The sequence below is a fragment of the Sceloporus occidentalis genome, unplaced genomic scaffold, assembly GCF_023333645.1.
Source record: "Sceloporus occidentalis isolate IW3139 unplaced genomic scaffold, rSceOcc1.0.p SCAF_17, whole genome shotgun sequence".
NCBI lineage: Eukaryota > Metazoa > Chordata > Lepidosauria > Squamata > Phrynosomatidae > Sceloporus > Sceloporus occidentalis.
Window position 1 is genome coordinate 7311908 of NW_028316997.1, and position 16016 is coordinate 7327923.

At 34.8% G+C, this 16016-nt stretch overlaps 1 protein-coding gene across 1 annotated transcript in view; it reads left to right on the forward strand.

Annotated features, from left to right (window-relative positions):
• Positions 1-12930, forward strand: part of LOC149302793 (myoD family inhibitor domain-containing protein-like) — a 54089-nt gene extending 41159 nt beyond the window's left edge. Inside the window, exons 3-4 of the mRNA XM_089481987.1 lie at positions 2299-2574; positions 12683-12930. Of these exons, the coding sequence (XP_089338113.1) occupies positions 2299-2574; positions 12683-12930 (524 nt within the window). The remainder of the gene's footprint in view (positions 1-2298; positions 2575-12682) is intronic.
• The last annotated feature ends 3086 nt before the right edge of the window (positions 12931-16016 follow it).

Sequence of the window (16016 nt, forward strand, 5' to 3'; positions counted from 1 at the left end):
GTTTTGCCAAAGACCATCTGAGTGAAAACTTGATAGCACATGTGATTGTGTTTGAAAGGCTTTTCTTTTGCATGATTTGATCAAACAATATTAGAACAAGGTGGCAAAATATTATGTTGTCCATGAACATTATTTTCTACTTCTAAATTTTTTTCTAGTTTTTAGTGCAATAATAATGTAATTATTACTATTACTTATAATTGTTATTGTTTACCATATGCAAAATACAGTCACAGTTAAACCTATACCCTTTTCGAAAAAGCCACTCCATACAGGGTCATTTGTAATGTTAAGATATAGATCTTGGTTTTCTTCCTTTCACAGTAGAGTGATTTGTTTCCTTTGAGGGCACTGAAAACATAATAAACACAAAATGATAAGCTGCAACAGTCAATTTTCTTCAGTCTCTAGAAGTGCTAGTATGTGAAGAGAGAAGGTAAATTATGTTCAGGAGTCCAGTTTTACAGGTGAAAATGTTTATAGAACACAGTCCCCTTAGAAAGATATTGTCATTGCATCACATCAAACATATTTTTTCAGTTCTAGCCAACATCTAGCAGAGTATGCTCAGAAAAAAATGTATCATTTGAAGAGAAAAACATGAGCCCTTTTTCTCAGATATCATAGTAATTAAGGGTATAGTGTTGAAAAACTGAAATGAACCCTATAAAGCACCCCCCTAAGCAGAAACCCTTAAATAGTAGCCCCCTAGCACCACAGCACATATTTTGTATTTCCACATTTTGACAGCTGGTTCATTGGTGTACTCTTTGTCTCTAAAAGATCCTTCTATGCTATTGGCATTTCTTAGAATGTGCTAAAATATGGCACTGGTAGAAGGTCTTGAGGCACCAGTGTTATTAAATAGCAAAATAAAATAGACTTAGGGCAATATGGAAATGTCTAAGACACATTGTTTTAGACAATGCATTTAAGCGCAGCTTAGAGCTGAACATTCCACATACATCTTATTATATGTCATTAGTGCCGAATAGAAACTACTCTATAGTCAGTGAGTCTGTATGCTTATGGTGGGACAAAAATCCACCACTGTTCAGAGCACAGCAAGTGAGATAAAATACATTCTGCCAATATGGATATGTCTAAGACATACACACAAAGACACAAGGTGTGTCACCTTTTTCATTAAAGTGTTAACTGTAAGAATTGGTCATCATATCAATCTGTGTATTATGGACATTGTGAATCCTAAGTACATCTAAATAGGGTCATGCTCAATCTAAACTTATTTCATTTTATATACCCTAATTTGTGTATCAAAAGCATCCCACGTACTAATTACAGTCTGGCAGCTTCCATTGTCTAATGTGGGGCCACCGACTTGAAACACTCTGCTACACTGAAACAGTGTAAGAGTGTAGTGTGAGGCCATCTTAAATTGCAAGGGTCAATTGTAATCCCCAGTCCGAACCTGTCTTTTGGTTGAAGAGAGGTTAAAATTGTGGTAATCCCATGGCAGGTGTTATAAAACCATGACAAGTAGCAAGTCCTTCTCCCCATTCTATATAGCTGTGCATTTGAAGAAACATAATGTATGCCCATGTGATCATGTAAAAAAAATATTCTGCCAGGCTTGACTTTTCTATGCATGACCTGATGTTTCTAGTATTGAAGAGTGTAAAGGATTTTGAAACATGCAATTTGATGAATTCTGTTATTTTAATACGACCATCACCTTGGCACACATATTTTATAAAATCTCATTTAACCATACAGAAAAATAATTTTTATATTGTATTTATGTTGGTAATTTACAAGACTTAGTTTACCTATAAATGAAACGCATTTGTGTAATAAAATTATTATATTTTGAAAAGCAGTATTCTGTACTGAAACTAAAATATTCTTCAGTTTAGTAGTCATTACGGTTTGCAACAAGATGTGCTGAAGCATTTCTCATTGCCCTCATCCTGGCATTGAAATAAGATGTTGGTTGCCATTTTTGTGCATAATGGAAAACTCCAGCCATCATATGCACTTTAATGAGTAGTCCCTTTAAATTTCTGCATGGTGCCCGTTCTAAATGCATGAGGCTGCCCCAGTTATTTGGCTTATATTCTGCTTACAGTCAGAAATCACTCTCATTTATTTCAGTGGGAGTTGTTTCCTGTCACTTATTGGCTGCTTACAGGAATAAAGAATGGTTGTCTCAGAAACAATGTTATTATAGATAGATATGCAATATCTTTTTTTCTGTTTTGTCTCCTTTCTAGTGCCTCTGGCTGTGGTTTTATAGAATTCTGTTTAATCTCTTCATCTCTTTCCTTTATCTATTAGCCCAGCCTCAGCGTTTGCCTCAGCCAAACACTTCAGCACTGCAACAGAGTGAAGAAGACACTGGAAAGCTACAGAATGGTCATGTAGGTCTTAGTAATATCAATGGAATCCGCAATGGGGTCAAACATGTTGCTTCAGATCATAGAAAGTTATCCGCTCCTGTTTCTCAAAAAATGCACAGGAAAATCCAGTCCAGCTTCTCTGTGAGCAGTGATGGAAGCAAAAAAAGCAAAATGAGTTCAGCTTATTCTCAAAAACCATCTTCCTCACCAGAAGGTAAGATGTTTTAGTGCAATATAATGTTCTTATCTTAAACAAAGTTATGTACATAAATATGTGCTAATTACATAATGAAGCTATTTATTTTTCACTTTTATTAAAACACGATCTACAATGGTTTGTAATTGCAGTCAGGTGAAGAAAACCACTATGTATAATGTAGGGTCCCTGATATTATTATTATTATATTTTTTTAAAACATCTTAATAAAAGGTAAAAGTTTTAACGTGTCTTGATTATATAGTAAAAACAAACTTGTTTACTGGGATGTTAATCATAAAGATGATGTAATTTGACTCAATTATTATTACTTGCTGTTTTATTCTATGGTAGAATAACCATATGTCTATGGTAAAAATGGTTGTCTTTGATGGTGCAGGAGTATAGATAAGCCATAGGCTTTCATTTTGTTTGCCTTGTCTTTGATGGTGCAGGAGTATAGATAAGCCATAGGCTTCCATTTTGTTTGCCAACTGTGTAGTAGCGCAATATATACCACTAGTGTTGGACAGTAGGACAAGAGCATCCAGTTAACTGACCAAGAGGCAGTCAGTTGTTCATTGGCTAAAAAGTGTAAATCAGGAAGAGAAATTGTCCAGGCATTTATTGAAAAGGAAAGATGTGGTAACGGAGAGAGAATCGAGACCGTAATGTTTTGGTAAGTTAAAAACAATCCAGACGTTATTAGAGGAACAATAGGTGTACTTTCAGAACACCTAAGAAACAATGTAAAGTAGATATTTGACTGAAGTAGTAGCAAGCCCTTTAGACATTTTGCACCCCTTTTTTCTACCTCTTACTGGCCTGGACTCACTATTTCGTATTGAAAGAATTAGATAAAAGCTTTATTTCAGAGATTGCAAAGCACAACACAATTGTCTCTGCAAATGGAGTCTATTTTATCAGGAACTCTAGACTGAGTACTTGTTTGATGACCCATAACAGGCAAACAATAATATCATAATATTAGCAACTCATAAATTACCAAGGACCACAGCATGAAAGTAATTATAAGGACAAGACAGTTAAATAAAACTTGACAAAATTTTATTATATCCAAACTCAACTGACCTGTTTATGGATTTAATTGAATAGATGATAGAGAGAGGATGAGGCTTGTTACGTAAGAGGATATAATGAAAATATGCACTCACGCCTGGCTTTCCCCCTTCTTAAGTGGTTAAAACAAAAGGTGTATATAAGAAAGCAAAATTAAATTGCTCGGCATAGAAAGAATTTAACTGTAGGAGCCAGGAATGAAGATTATATTACCCATGAAAAACATATCACTCCAAAATCTCCCTTACCCAATAATGAAACTTTATGATGTCCAAAAACCTGCAGCCTTTTCAATCTTGTTACACATGAACGTACTCTGAAGCCACACTAACTTTAAAAAGGAAAATTACTTTTTTATATGAGGCTTAACAATTGCTAAGCCTTTGTTCAGGAACTCTTGCTCCAAACTCAAATATTTCCATGGAACAATTGGAGCAAACTTTTTTAACCATTAGTGGTAGGCATGAGTGAGACTGGGAAATAACATATGCCAAAGTATCCTTGGTGTCTACTGATTTGACCAAAAACTAGAATCAACTTTATAATTTTGCAAGTTTTTGATCAATTTCACATTAGCAAAACTTTCCTTATTTAGATGTCTACATTTGATTGGTTGGGTGGTTTAAAGCTTTTGCTATGGCTTGCAAGAACAAAAATGTTTGACAACTGATTACTAAACACATTTATATGATAAATATTTACATGCATCTCTTGGAAAACAAATTACCGGTAGTTAAAGTGGATTTATAACTTGCAGGCTTAAATGTATGTATAAAATGCAAATGATATGTTAATATAAATATTTAATTAAATGGCGTGTTTTATGTAGCATTTAAAGATGCTGTTTCACATGTCTTACTGAGTATAACACTTTTTTTTATTAGAAAACATAGAATTGGGAAAAAAATACTCAAAACCTGCTAATTGTTAGTTTCTCAGCAAATGCTTAGCTCTTGAGACCAAAAAAAAGTATGCACTGATCTTTTCTGCATTCTACTGGTTCTCGCTGTAGCAACAATAAAATTATTCTGAGTAAATAATAAAACACAACTCAACTAAAATTAATTTACATAACATAGTAGAACTTTATTGATCATGTCAACATATTTCAAGCTGTGGGAAGGAGACAGGGACATTGAAGAGGTCAGCTGAGAAAGTAGAGAGACACCAAGGAACTTTCAATAAAAACTTGGCTAGACAAGAACTTAAAAAATATAAACAATTGATAAAAGATTCATTTAAAAGAATTTGATATCCCTACCGGGAAGTATTTACCTATCTAAGTATATATATACTGAGGAAATAAATAAGAGTTTTGAAGAAGATGCCAATATAAGGCAGATTTGTCAAAGTCACCTCTTGGACATTAAAGATATTCTTAATACCAAGCTAAACGTACAGACAAAGTGGGCGAAAGATCTAGGTAAAGAGATAAACCCAGAGGTCTGGAAGAGGATAATAGTAAAAATATGAATTGTCAGAACATTATGGAACTTCAACACAAATTACTACATAGATGGTACTATGGTCCCTGATAAATTAAGTAAAATATATCCTCACTTTAAGAGTGTATGTTGGAGATGTCAGATAAGGGCACGTATGACCACATTTGGTGGAGCTGCACAGGGTTAACAATATCTTAGAGCAACTGGAAATAGTTGGTATTAGGAAAGATAGAGACATGTATTTGCTTCATTTAAATTGGACTAAATTAAATAAAATAAAGACATATTTACTTCCACGTGTTTTAATTGCACCGAAAATAGCTAAACATTGGAAAAGCCAAAAGATTGTCACCTGGATAGAGCTCAAAACTCAAATTGAATATCAGCTGCAGATGGAGAGTGGCCTCCTTACGGGGAAATTTCATGTCTTTGTTGATAAAGCTTCGAGCGACTGGGAATTACGTCTATAAGAACTAGAAGTATCTATAAATAACTCCCCTGTGATTGCTTAGACTCAGCCCCTGCCAATTAAAAATTGTTTTAGTGGAGCCCCTTAACTCAAACCATAATCTAGCTCACCTTATGTGATAAGAGAGCACCCTGTGTCAACGATCTCCTATATGCATATGTCCTTTTGTACAGTTTTGTATATTTATATATAAAATAATCAATAAAAAAGGAAGAAGAGAGAGACATTGAGAGAGGATGTGAATGAAAGTGTGAATCAGAGTGTAAATGACAGATCTGAGGTAGACTACCTTGATTATAAGATGTGATCCATTTTTAGATGATTTTTTTTCTGAAAAAACTTTTTATAATCTGCAAATACAGTAAATGGGCATTTTATGAACTATTCAGTAGTTTCTTTCTATGTTACTTAGTTACCAAAATTCAGGTTTATTGTAAAGTGTTCTGGCTCTATGTAATGGTATTAGTTATAGCTTGTTGAATTAGTGCAAAATCCATTTTAGCGTGAAGGAGAATTTTTTTTCCTTATTCTGAGAAGCAAATTGAAAATCACTTCAGTGTGTGTGTGTTTTTTTTGTTTTTCCATTCTTATGGATTAACATAAAGGTTGATGTTAATAGACTTCTGTCTGTTTTCAACTTAAATTACTATGTTATGACTTCTGGGTTGGGGACAACAATGCCACCCACAATGTAGAGGTGCTCCTCTGTGGATACAGGGGAATCTGTGGCCATCTATTGCCAGCACCAGCTACAAAGCTACCCCTTACCTTCCCTGAAGTCAAGGAGTCCCCCGGGGTCCCACTCCTGAACGCATAGCCGAACATTGCCCACCTACTCAGGAACCTACACCCATATAGATGTGGAGCCTGGTCTGGGTAGGGAGGTGAGGCATGTACCAGTGCCTGCAGGTGCTCTGTTGACCTTGGTTTTTTTGTAGCGGATATGGCTACACAGTGAGTCAGTGCTGTGCCACTACTTTAGTGAATTATATATTAAGATTCTGTTTCGGTTTTGTGCTATACTTTACAGCACCTTTCTGCCACTCAACTCATATTGTGGGATCCAGCAGGACTTTTGTACACATATGCCATATACAAGGACATGATCTGTCTAATGAAGATCCTTGAACCAAATTGATGTAATACTAAGATCACATGATAACTCTGCATGTATCTCGAGATGCAGCTTTTTATAACTTGTGTAGTTAGTGATCACCATGTGAAATATGTAAACACTCCACCACATGCGTTGGAGCCTGACAGAGCCATCACTACAATGATACTATGCTTTAGGTCATTTTTTATCTAGAAAAAAACATTTTTTTCTATAGATAAAATTAATGATTGGATATTTTACACACCATTACTAATCTATGCATGTATACATTTTCTTTGCTTCAAAGTGGGTCACCATTTATTTTATTTTTTTTTCAGATAAGAAAACCTTTTAATATATGATACAGTATTTTCATCTTCTGTAAATGATTGCTAACATACATATATATGCATATTTATACATATATATACTGTATATTTATATTGCATGATATTATTTTTTTTGTTTTCCTTTGCTGATTTTTTTTTAATAAAACATATGTATCCTGTTTTCAATATGACATTTTATTATTTTTATTTCCTTTTTTTTTTCCCTCACCTCCTCCGTATCACCATTTTAGTATACCTTCTTTCTTGTTTGTATTAGACTGCTGTGCTTCTTTGATTCTGGCCTGTCTCTTCTGTCAGTGCACTGGGTTCATCCTTGGCCCACACCAGGCTTGCTCCACTTGTCTGCATGAGGCATGTAACACCTGCTGTGGCTGCTGTTCCAGTATCTGTGTGGGCCTTGAGGAAACTCCTGCTGAGGACCTCAACTACCACTTTGATTGTGACTTTGCCCTTTTTGATTCTTGCTGTGAGACAGCCGAGTGCCTGGAGATCTGCTTTGAGTGTTCTGAACTCTGTGAATATAGCTAGCTAAAAAAAGGATGACCAAGGTCAATGTTCAGTAAGTGAGTTTATTTACGGTTACACTCTCTGTGAGACTTCCATGAAGGAGAAATCTCTAACTGGAAATTAAATATTAATTTCTACTCCCTTCACTAAACTAATCAAAAACATAAACACTGTAGCATGTTTCTTGTCTACGATGCCTAACTCAATAAGTAAGGAAAATTGATATTAATCTATCCAGTATGCAGCTTAATGTGTGCACATACATTTGATTTGTCGTAATGGGCTAAGTGCGTAGAGCAGGGGTGGGCAATTAATTTTCCCATGGGGCCACATGAGAAATTGGAATGGTTTTAGAGGGCCAGACCTCTACAAACTACAAACTCCGAAGCCTTGTCCATTTTGTTAACTTATGTGCTGTTTAATAAAGTTATTCAAGCCTACGTCATTGGTAGAGGTGCTTGAATAAGTAAGGCCTGAATAACTATTAGCACAGCACAGAAGTGAACAAAATGAACAAGGCTTCGGAGTGCATACCGTATTTTTCGCTCTATAAGACGCACCTGCTGATAAGACGCACCTAGATTTTAGAGGAGAAAAAAAAGGAAAAAATATTTTGAGCTAAAAAATGGGCTAAAATATTTATTACAATAACTGAATAAGCTATGAACACAGTAAGACACACACAGACACAGTAAGACACACACAGACACAGTAAGACACACACAGACACAGTAAGACACACACAGACACAGTGAGACACACACAGACACAGTAAGACACACACAGACACAGTAAGACACACACAGACACAGTGAGACACACACAGACACAGTGAGACACACACAGACACAGTAAGATACACACAGACACAGTGAGACACACACAGACACAGTAAGACACACACAGACACAGTAAGACACACACAGACACAGTGAGACACACACAGACACAGTAAGACACACACAGACACAGTAAGACACACACAGACACAGTGAGACACACACAGACACAGTAAGACACACACAGACACAGTAAGACACACACAGACACAGTGAGGCACACACAGACACAGTAAGACACACACAGACACAGTGAGACACACACAGACACAGTAAGATACACACACACACAGTAAGACACACACACAAACACAGTAAGACACACACACACAGTAAGACCTCCCTCCCTAACCCCCCTTCTCAGTATCTCCCCTCTAACTCCCTAACCCCCCCTTCTCAGTATCTCCCCTCTAACTCCCTAACCCCCCCTTCTCAGGATCTCCCCCCCCGCCCCGGTCACTTACCTTAAACTCCTGTGTTGGAAGCGTGAGGCGTTTGTCTCGGGTGCCGGCGCTTCACTGCTGATCGCCGGCGTCTGACGTCATATGCCGGCGCCCAGCGTAAAGCGCCGGCACCCGAGACAAACGCTTCCAACACAGGAGTTTAAGGTAAGTGACCGGGGCGGGGGGGGACACCGGACTCATTGGTGAGTCACCAGGACACTCTTTGCGGGCCGGTCCGAGCTATTCAGCGGGCCGGATGTGGCCCGCGGGCCGTGCTTTGCCCAGGTCTGGCGTAGAGCATGCGCCAACAGTTTTGAAAGACTTGAAAATCAAAGTCTTTTGAATGGCATATTACAAATTAAGATGGCATTTGTCTATTCATTATATACTTTGACAATTATATTTTGCTGCAAATATTTGTCATGCTTCAAAGTTAAGCTTAACCTAACAGTACTAAGTCCCAGTCATATTACATCTTTATAACTTGACAAACCCACCATCCATTAAAAGAAAGCCACAACACACTTTTCAAGTGAGCATGACAGTATTTTAGCTGCTAGTATACATTTCCCTACGAAAAAAGGAAAATACCACTGAATGTGAAGAAAGAAATATTTGATTTTTAAATGTTCATAAACAGCAGATGTAACCATTTTCAAGGTCATAGCCAAAACAGCTTTAGGGTTTCAAATTAAAATGTAATTTTTTTAAGGGTTCATAATTTGCACAAAATAACTACTTAAATGCATAATAAAGGGACATTATCCCTTTACTGCAGCTTGTGTTAAATATATGAGGCATAGTAGCTGTGGCACAGTATGACGTTAACAAATCATGTCTTTGGAAGGTCAAGGGTACTTTGAATGGAGTGCTTGTCAGTGTTCTTGTTACGATGAACAGAGCAACCTACACTAATAAACTCTAATTTCTCTATCGTTCCAAAAGCACATATTTTTATACTGCTGGTGATGATTTTTATTCTTCTACAAAAAAATAAGCTATTCAAAATATAGGAGTATTGTGATTCCTCATAAGAACTCATGAAATTGATTGTGCTGCTTTGCACTGGAGGCAACTGTGCAATACCACAGTCAACTGCACCAGCATTGGGTAAATATGGGGTACATTCTTAACCAAAATGTCAAGTAATTTAGATATTCAATGGCAACCGTATTTACAGTCGGATTTGCGAGCTACATTTTAGAAAAACCTTAGCACGAGTGTAGACATCAAGGTGTATCTGTGTGCAATGAAATCTTGTTTTATGAAATGTCCCCATTGTCTTTGACTCTTACCTTCTGTTCCATAAATGAGTTTAACACACAACATTGCTATTAAGAACAAGCATTAAAATAAAACACTCACATTTAAAGAGCTTTCCGTATCAAGTGTTAATTATTTCATATATTTGCATATATATCCCATCACACTATGTGTTATGATGTACATTGTTATTCATAGTTCTTGTAACTTTAGAACACAAAGTATAAAATGGCTTTCTGTCTTTTTATTACTAATGTTGTATTAATTATTTCACTTTAAACCATTTTCTTCTCTTCATCACTTGGACTTTACATATTATTGGTATGTTTGATTAAATTCACACAAAGAACGTGGGACTCATGAGTATCACTTTAGTCCAAATCATAATTGAACTATGTCAATCCAATTCAATCAAAGAAACAGTTACCAAGAAATAGAGCTATAATGTATCATAATAAATACAAAGTATATGCATACTGTGGGATTGCAGATCAGTAATTTTAACTGAAACTAAACCACCCATATTTATTAAAACATTGTGACAAATCCAAAAGTAAGTGGTAAATGGAGCAACATTATCCTCTTTATCCTCTTACTGGTTGTGTTGTTTCAAATCCATGGTTCTGGGGTACAAAGCCAAAATAAAAAAAAAAGCTTGTCACTGTCCAAATACTTAAGAGCTATGCTGTATATAAAGTTTTCTGCAACTTTAGCCCTAAATATAGAATGCATATTATACATAGGTGTGTAATGCACTTGAGATTTAACAGACATGGATTTTGTATATCAAATAAAGAAATTTCTAATTTAATATTTGAACACATAGTTAAGTATGTGTGGATGGCATAGTTTTCCTATTTGAAATTGTATGCACACAGACAGAATTTTGTGGGTTTTTTTAACAGTGTAAATATTTCTTTAAGTTTAGCTAAAATTTAAAATACCATATATAAATAGTAATCTGATCGGTCTGCAGAGATATTTGGCAGAACACAAATGCTAAAGGTATGGCCCATATTCTAGTACAGCCTGTGTCTGTTTTTTGTGTTAGCCAGATGTTAATTACATCAAGATGTCGTGCCATTTCCATACTGTACACTATATATTGCTTTACTTGTTAATAGACATCTAAGGCTACTTAACCGGTTGTGGTTAGTTTACTAGTTAGCTTGTGCATAGTATTTTCTTGTAACAACACTGGCCCAGTATTTTAAGTATTTTTAAATGCTTTGAAGAACTGACTCTGAAATAAAGTAGGTGATGCACAAGAGTAAACTAAATTAAAAGGGAATTTCCAATCCACTTTTTATATTACTAGTACTGGATTAAAAATACATTTTCCAAACTATTGTGCTGTTTTCTTTTTTAAAAAATCTCTCTAGATTTTGCATAATATTTCAGACAGCTGCATAATAACCATTTGTATGAGTTCTAGTTCTGCTATCTCAGACACTAGACACACACACTTATTTCTTTAGTAAAAAATAGAATGCTTCACACAGCTGTATGTTCTGACTAATGAAAGTCTATGAGGAACAGTCTTCATTAGCATTGCCATAAAGAATCAGCTCAGTGTCGTGAGTAAGCAAGGATATCCAAAATATCACATGACTTTCAATGGCAGCCTCCAGCTCTGTAGATAAAGTAAATTGAGATAAACCAAGTTTTTGTCGGTGCAAAATCAACATAATTGCATATAGTACATTATTTTATCTGCAAAAAGGGGACTTCCTCTTTAATAAAAATAGGAGTAACCCCCCTTTAAATTCTAAGGTTTGGTGATCATATTTACAAAGGAACCAAGTGCAATATATATATATATATATATATATATATGTGTATATATATATATATATATATATATTGCTCAAAATAATTACATAGAATTTATTTAAATATTAAATAATTAAAATATGTATTCATGTAAAGATAATCTATGTATATTAGTGACTATTCAGATTTTTTTTTTTAAATGTTTCAGTTGTTGACATAGTCATACAGGAAATTTTCCCTGCTGCCTCAATTTCCTTTCAAAAACGCAAGAAAGGAAAAAATAGCCAGCTGCTGTATCACTGAAACTCAACATGTCTATTTCCTTCTCCAATTCCCACAGTCTATAGACAAAAATGTAAGGCCGTTGTGATAGACCTATCAATATAAAATAACTCTGCCCCACATACAACTGGTATAGTGTGTGTGTATATAAATAAATATTATAATAATAATTTATTATAAATTATATAAACTCTTCAGCACTGGCTATAGAACAATTAACCGTTTGCTGAGCAAAACTTTGGTTTGTAGCTTGTTTACTATGTCATAACCTTTTGGTTTTGCATGTAATGTAACTAAAACACATTTTGAGTTTATTAATACGCCTTATAATAATGCATAATAAACAGTTTCCTAAACACATTTCCAAACTATATTTTGTGCTATTAATTGTTGTGTCTTTTTTTTGTACTAACGGTAAATTGTTTTGAATTATTATATATAATTGTATCACTTTATAATAGACGATTTGATGAAATGCATGTTTTTTTTGTAGCTCCATTTATCTAACTTCACTTTTTTTTCCTTCCCATTTTATGTGTGATTTCTACACCAACCTTGATGCTGTAAACATTACTGAAGATTGCTGTGTTCACTGTATCCTCGCCTGCTTATTCTGTGAGTTTCTTACACTTTGTAACATTGTACTGGGACAAGCATCGTGTGGCATCTGTAGTTCCGAAGCTTGCTGCTGTTGCTGTGGAGAGGAAATGGGCGATGACTGTAACTGCCCTTGTGATATGGATTGTGGGATTATGGACGCCTGTTGTGAATCTTCAGACTGTTTGGAAATTTGCATGGAATGCTGTGGAATTTGTTTTCCATCATAAAAACCTCATGGCGGCTTGTACCACCACCAACTGGAGTGCTTCTTAGAAACAGGAAAGACTTGTTTATAAATATATATATATATATATATATATATATATATATATATATATATATTGTATTGTATTTGCACTGCTATCTGTTTTTACTGGACATCAATCAAAATATTATAAGGAAAAAAGAAAACAGACAGGAATAGTTGAGGGATCGTCTCTTTTTATGGGATTGTCTGAATTTTATTTGTGACTAACCAATGTCTCAGCCAAAAGTTTGTGAGTAAATTCACTTTACTTATTCTTGTTGTTAAGTCATGCCAATATCATTATTTTGTAAAGATTTAGAATAGAATTACACCTTGAAGGTAAAATGTCACATTCCAGATTATTCCAGATCCTAATTCTTACACCTTTGTACAATATATTTTCTACATTTGTTTTACCTTTCACATAAGTAATAGCATGAAATCGTAGTTCTGATTTACTGTATGTGGGAGCTGCCATCTTTCTGCAGCCGTCACCTTTTAAACGGGTGCCACAAAAGATATTTGTGATAATAGCTTTACAGAGAAGCTGCACATATAAAAAACACATGATCTTGATCAAAAAAGAACATACAATAAAATGAATGGGAAATGTAATAGTTTTCAGTATTGGATTCAGTTATGGTTTTATCTCATATCTCTTTTCACATGCACTATATTTGTGAGGGATATGTCATATTCTTCATTCAACATATCCTACTTAATTGTATCTGCATCAGTAGACTTGAATGAAAAATAAGGTACTGTACTTTCCAGGAACATATCAAACCTTTACCCTACAGGTTGTGGTGTGAACTTATATTCCCTTATGTTTCCAGTTGTATGTTCTAGTGAAATATAATCATGGTTTTGAAAGATATGTGTTGATTTCATAACGCAGTTCTGCATTATGTGGACTACTTGTTTATTGTCGCCACAGTTGTGAACAAATATGCCCTCATGATCTCAGACCCATTACTGGGGCCAGACGCATATTCATTTTTTTCTGTATTCTTTTCTTTAATTTTGTATCTATTAAGGAGAATATTACATTTAAGAATTTCTTTGAAAATAGAGTCACTTCAAAGCAGTATACGTATTACTTTATTGTGTAAAGTACTTAATACTGTCTACAGCAAACACCCTTTTGAAAATAATGAAACAGTACACACGAAGTTGTGAATTATATCTCTGCTGGAATAATCTAGATTTTATTTAAGATCCATAGCAGTGCATACAGACTTTCCGCATTGTGGTACAGTCGAGACCTTTAGAAAAGTTAGCTTGCATTCCAAAGGATAACAATGAAAATGTTCGGAAGCATAGTATACCTTGTGATTTGTCCCAAAAAGGCATTTTTAAGCTATGCTATTTAACAATATTTACTGTATACTCCAGCATTCTTTCTGACGGGAGCTATCACAGTTATCTAGTAATAAATAATATGGACTGTGTGATCTATTACTAGCAAATAAACTATATCATGCTACTTATTCTGCACTAGAATTATTAGCAAGTGTATAATATTTATCTCTGTAGCAGAGAATACAAATTTATGTTAGAAAAATACATATTTATATATTTTTTGTCCTCTGAGTAAGGTGCTTGAAATAAAACATATAAGCGCCTTATTTTAGAGATTTGTGCAGATCTAGTGTTTGACAATGTGAAAAATGTTTATTAACCCTTTATTGCTATTTGCATTGCAAGTCTCTCTAGTAAGCAAAGGGTTTTTTTGTATTATTTTAAAGTGGGTCTGCTGACTGAGCAGTGCTTATTGTTTTTATTTTTTGTTGTTTCAATCAGTTATATAATACCAGACACTATTCAGTGAGGTCTTACATTGAGGATTTTTTTTTCTCCTACATTTTCTGTTAACTGGACTTATTCTAAACTGTATTTGAAAATAAAGAACTTGATTTTATATTTTGAAAATGTGCTTTTTTGTACTTGTGTAGACATGTATGTTGCTGCGTGCATGGTTCTCACGAACAGACAGTAGTTCTGTGGGTCTTCCTGTTACACCCTCCTGGCTCTTTCCAGCTGACATGAATCATTGCTATGGACATAATTACATTATATTTACATTACATTTATTTATATAGTGCCAGCAGATTCCGTAGCACTGTATGGACATGGATATAATAACAGATGAGGATATACAGTTTGTTGCACATATTAATCAGTTAATTTTAATAATTTTTTTCTGCCACCTCTGGGTGATTAAATTCTATTATTATTATTGTTATTATTTTATTTGTATTATTATTATACAGATTTGTATATGTAAGTAATTCCAAGATTTTATAAGGAGTATATTCTGTATTCAAAGTGGGCCTGAGACTGAATGATTCAGAGGCAATGACTTAGCCTGGCTTAAGCTGTCTTATTTTACAGAACAATGGCAAGTCTTTGTCCGTCTCCTACCTGACAACAGCATTATAGTCGGTTATTCATAATGCATAGAGAAGTTTCTAAACTGGTAACTGGCCTTGATTGGAAATAGTCAAGAATTGCTTCTGCATTATAAATGCAGAATACTCCTACAACTACAGAATATTTAGTTTTATAGTTTCAATCATGTCCTTATTGGGCCAACATAAAGTCGTACTTTTCTTCTGTCTTGATCCAATGAAAAGTATTGCTCTCTACTAAAGACCCAATGTTCTCTTGCACCAGTATAGCTATATACATTTTCCTCATTAGCTACCATTACCGTATTTGCTCGATTATAAGACGACCCCACAAATCTGAATATTAATTTAGGAAAAAAAGAAAAAGCCTGAATATAAGACGACCCTATAGGAAAAGAGTTTTACCAGTAAATGTTAATTCATGTAAACTATTTGTTTTAATAAAAGCTATGATTGAGAAAAATATTTTGGTTTTATTTCCTTCTATTTTCCTACCTGCCCCCCCAGTTATGCACATCTGCCTCCAGAAATGCCTTTTTAACTCTCTATACGCCACTCTGCCTCCAGAAATGCCTTATACCCCTATATGTCAACACAGTAGGGACACAATATGTATATAGGTTGAACTTGATGGACTTTGGTCTTTTTTCAACCT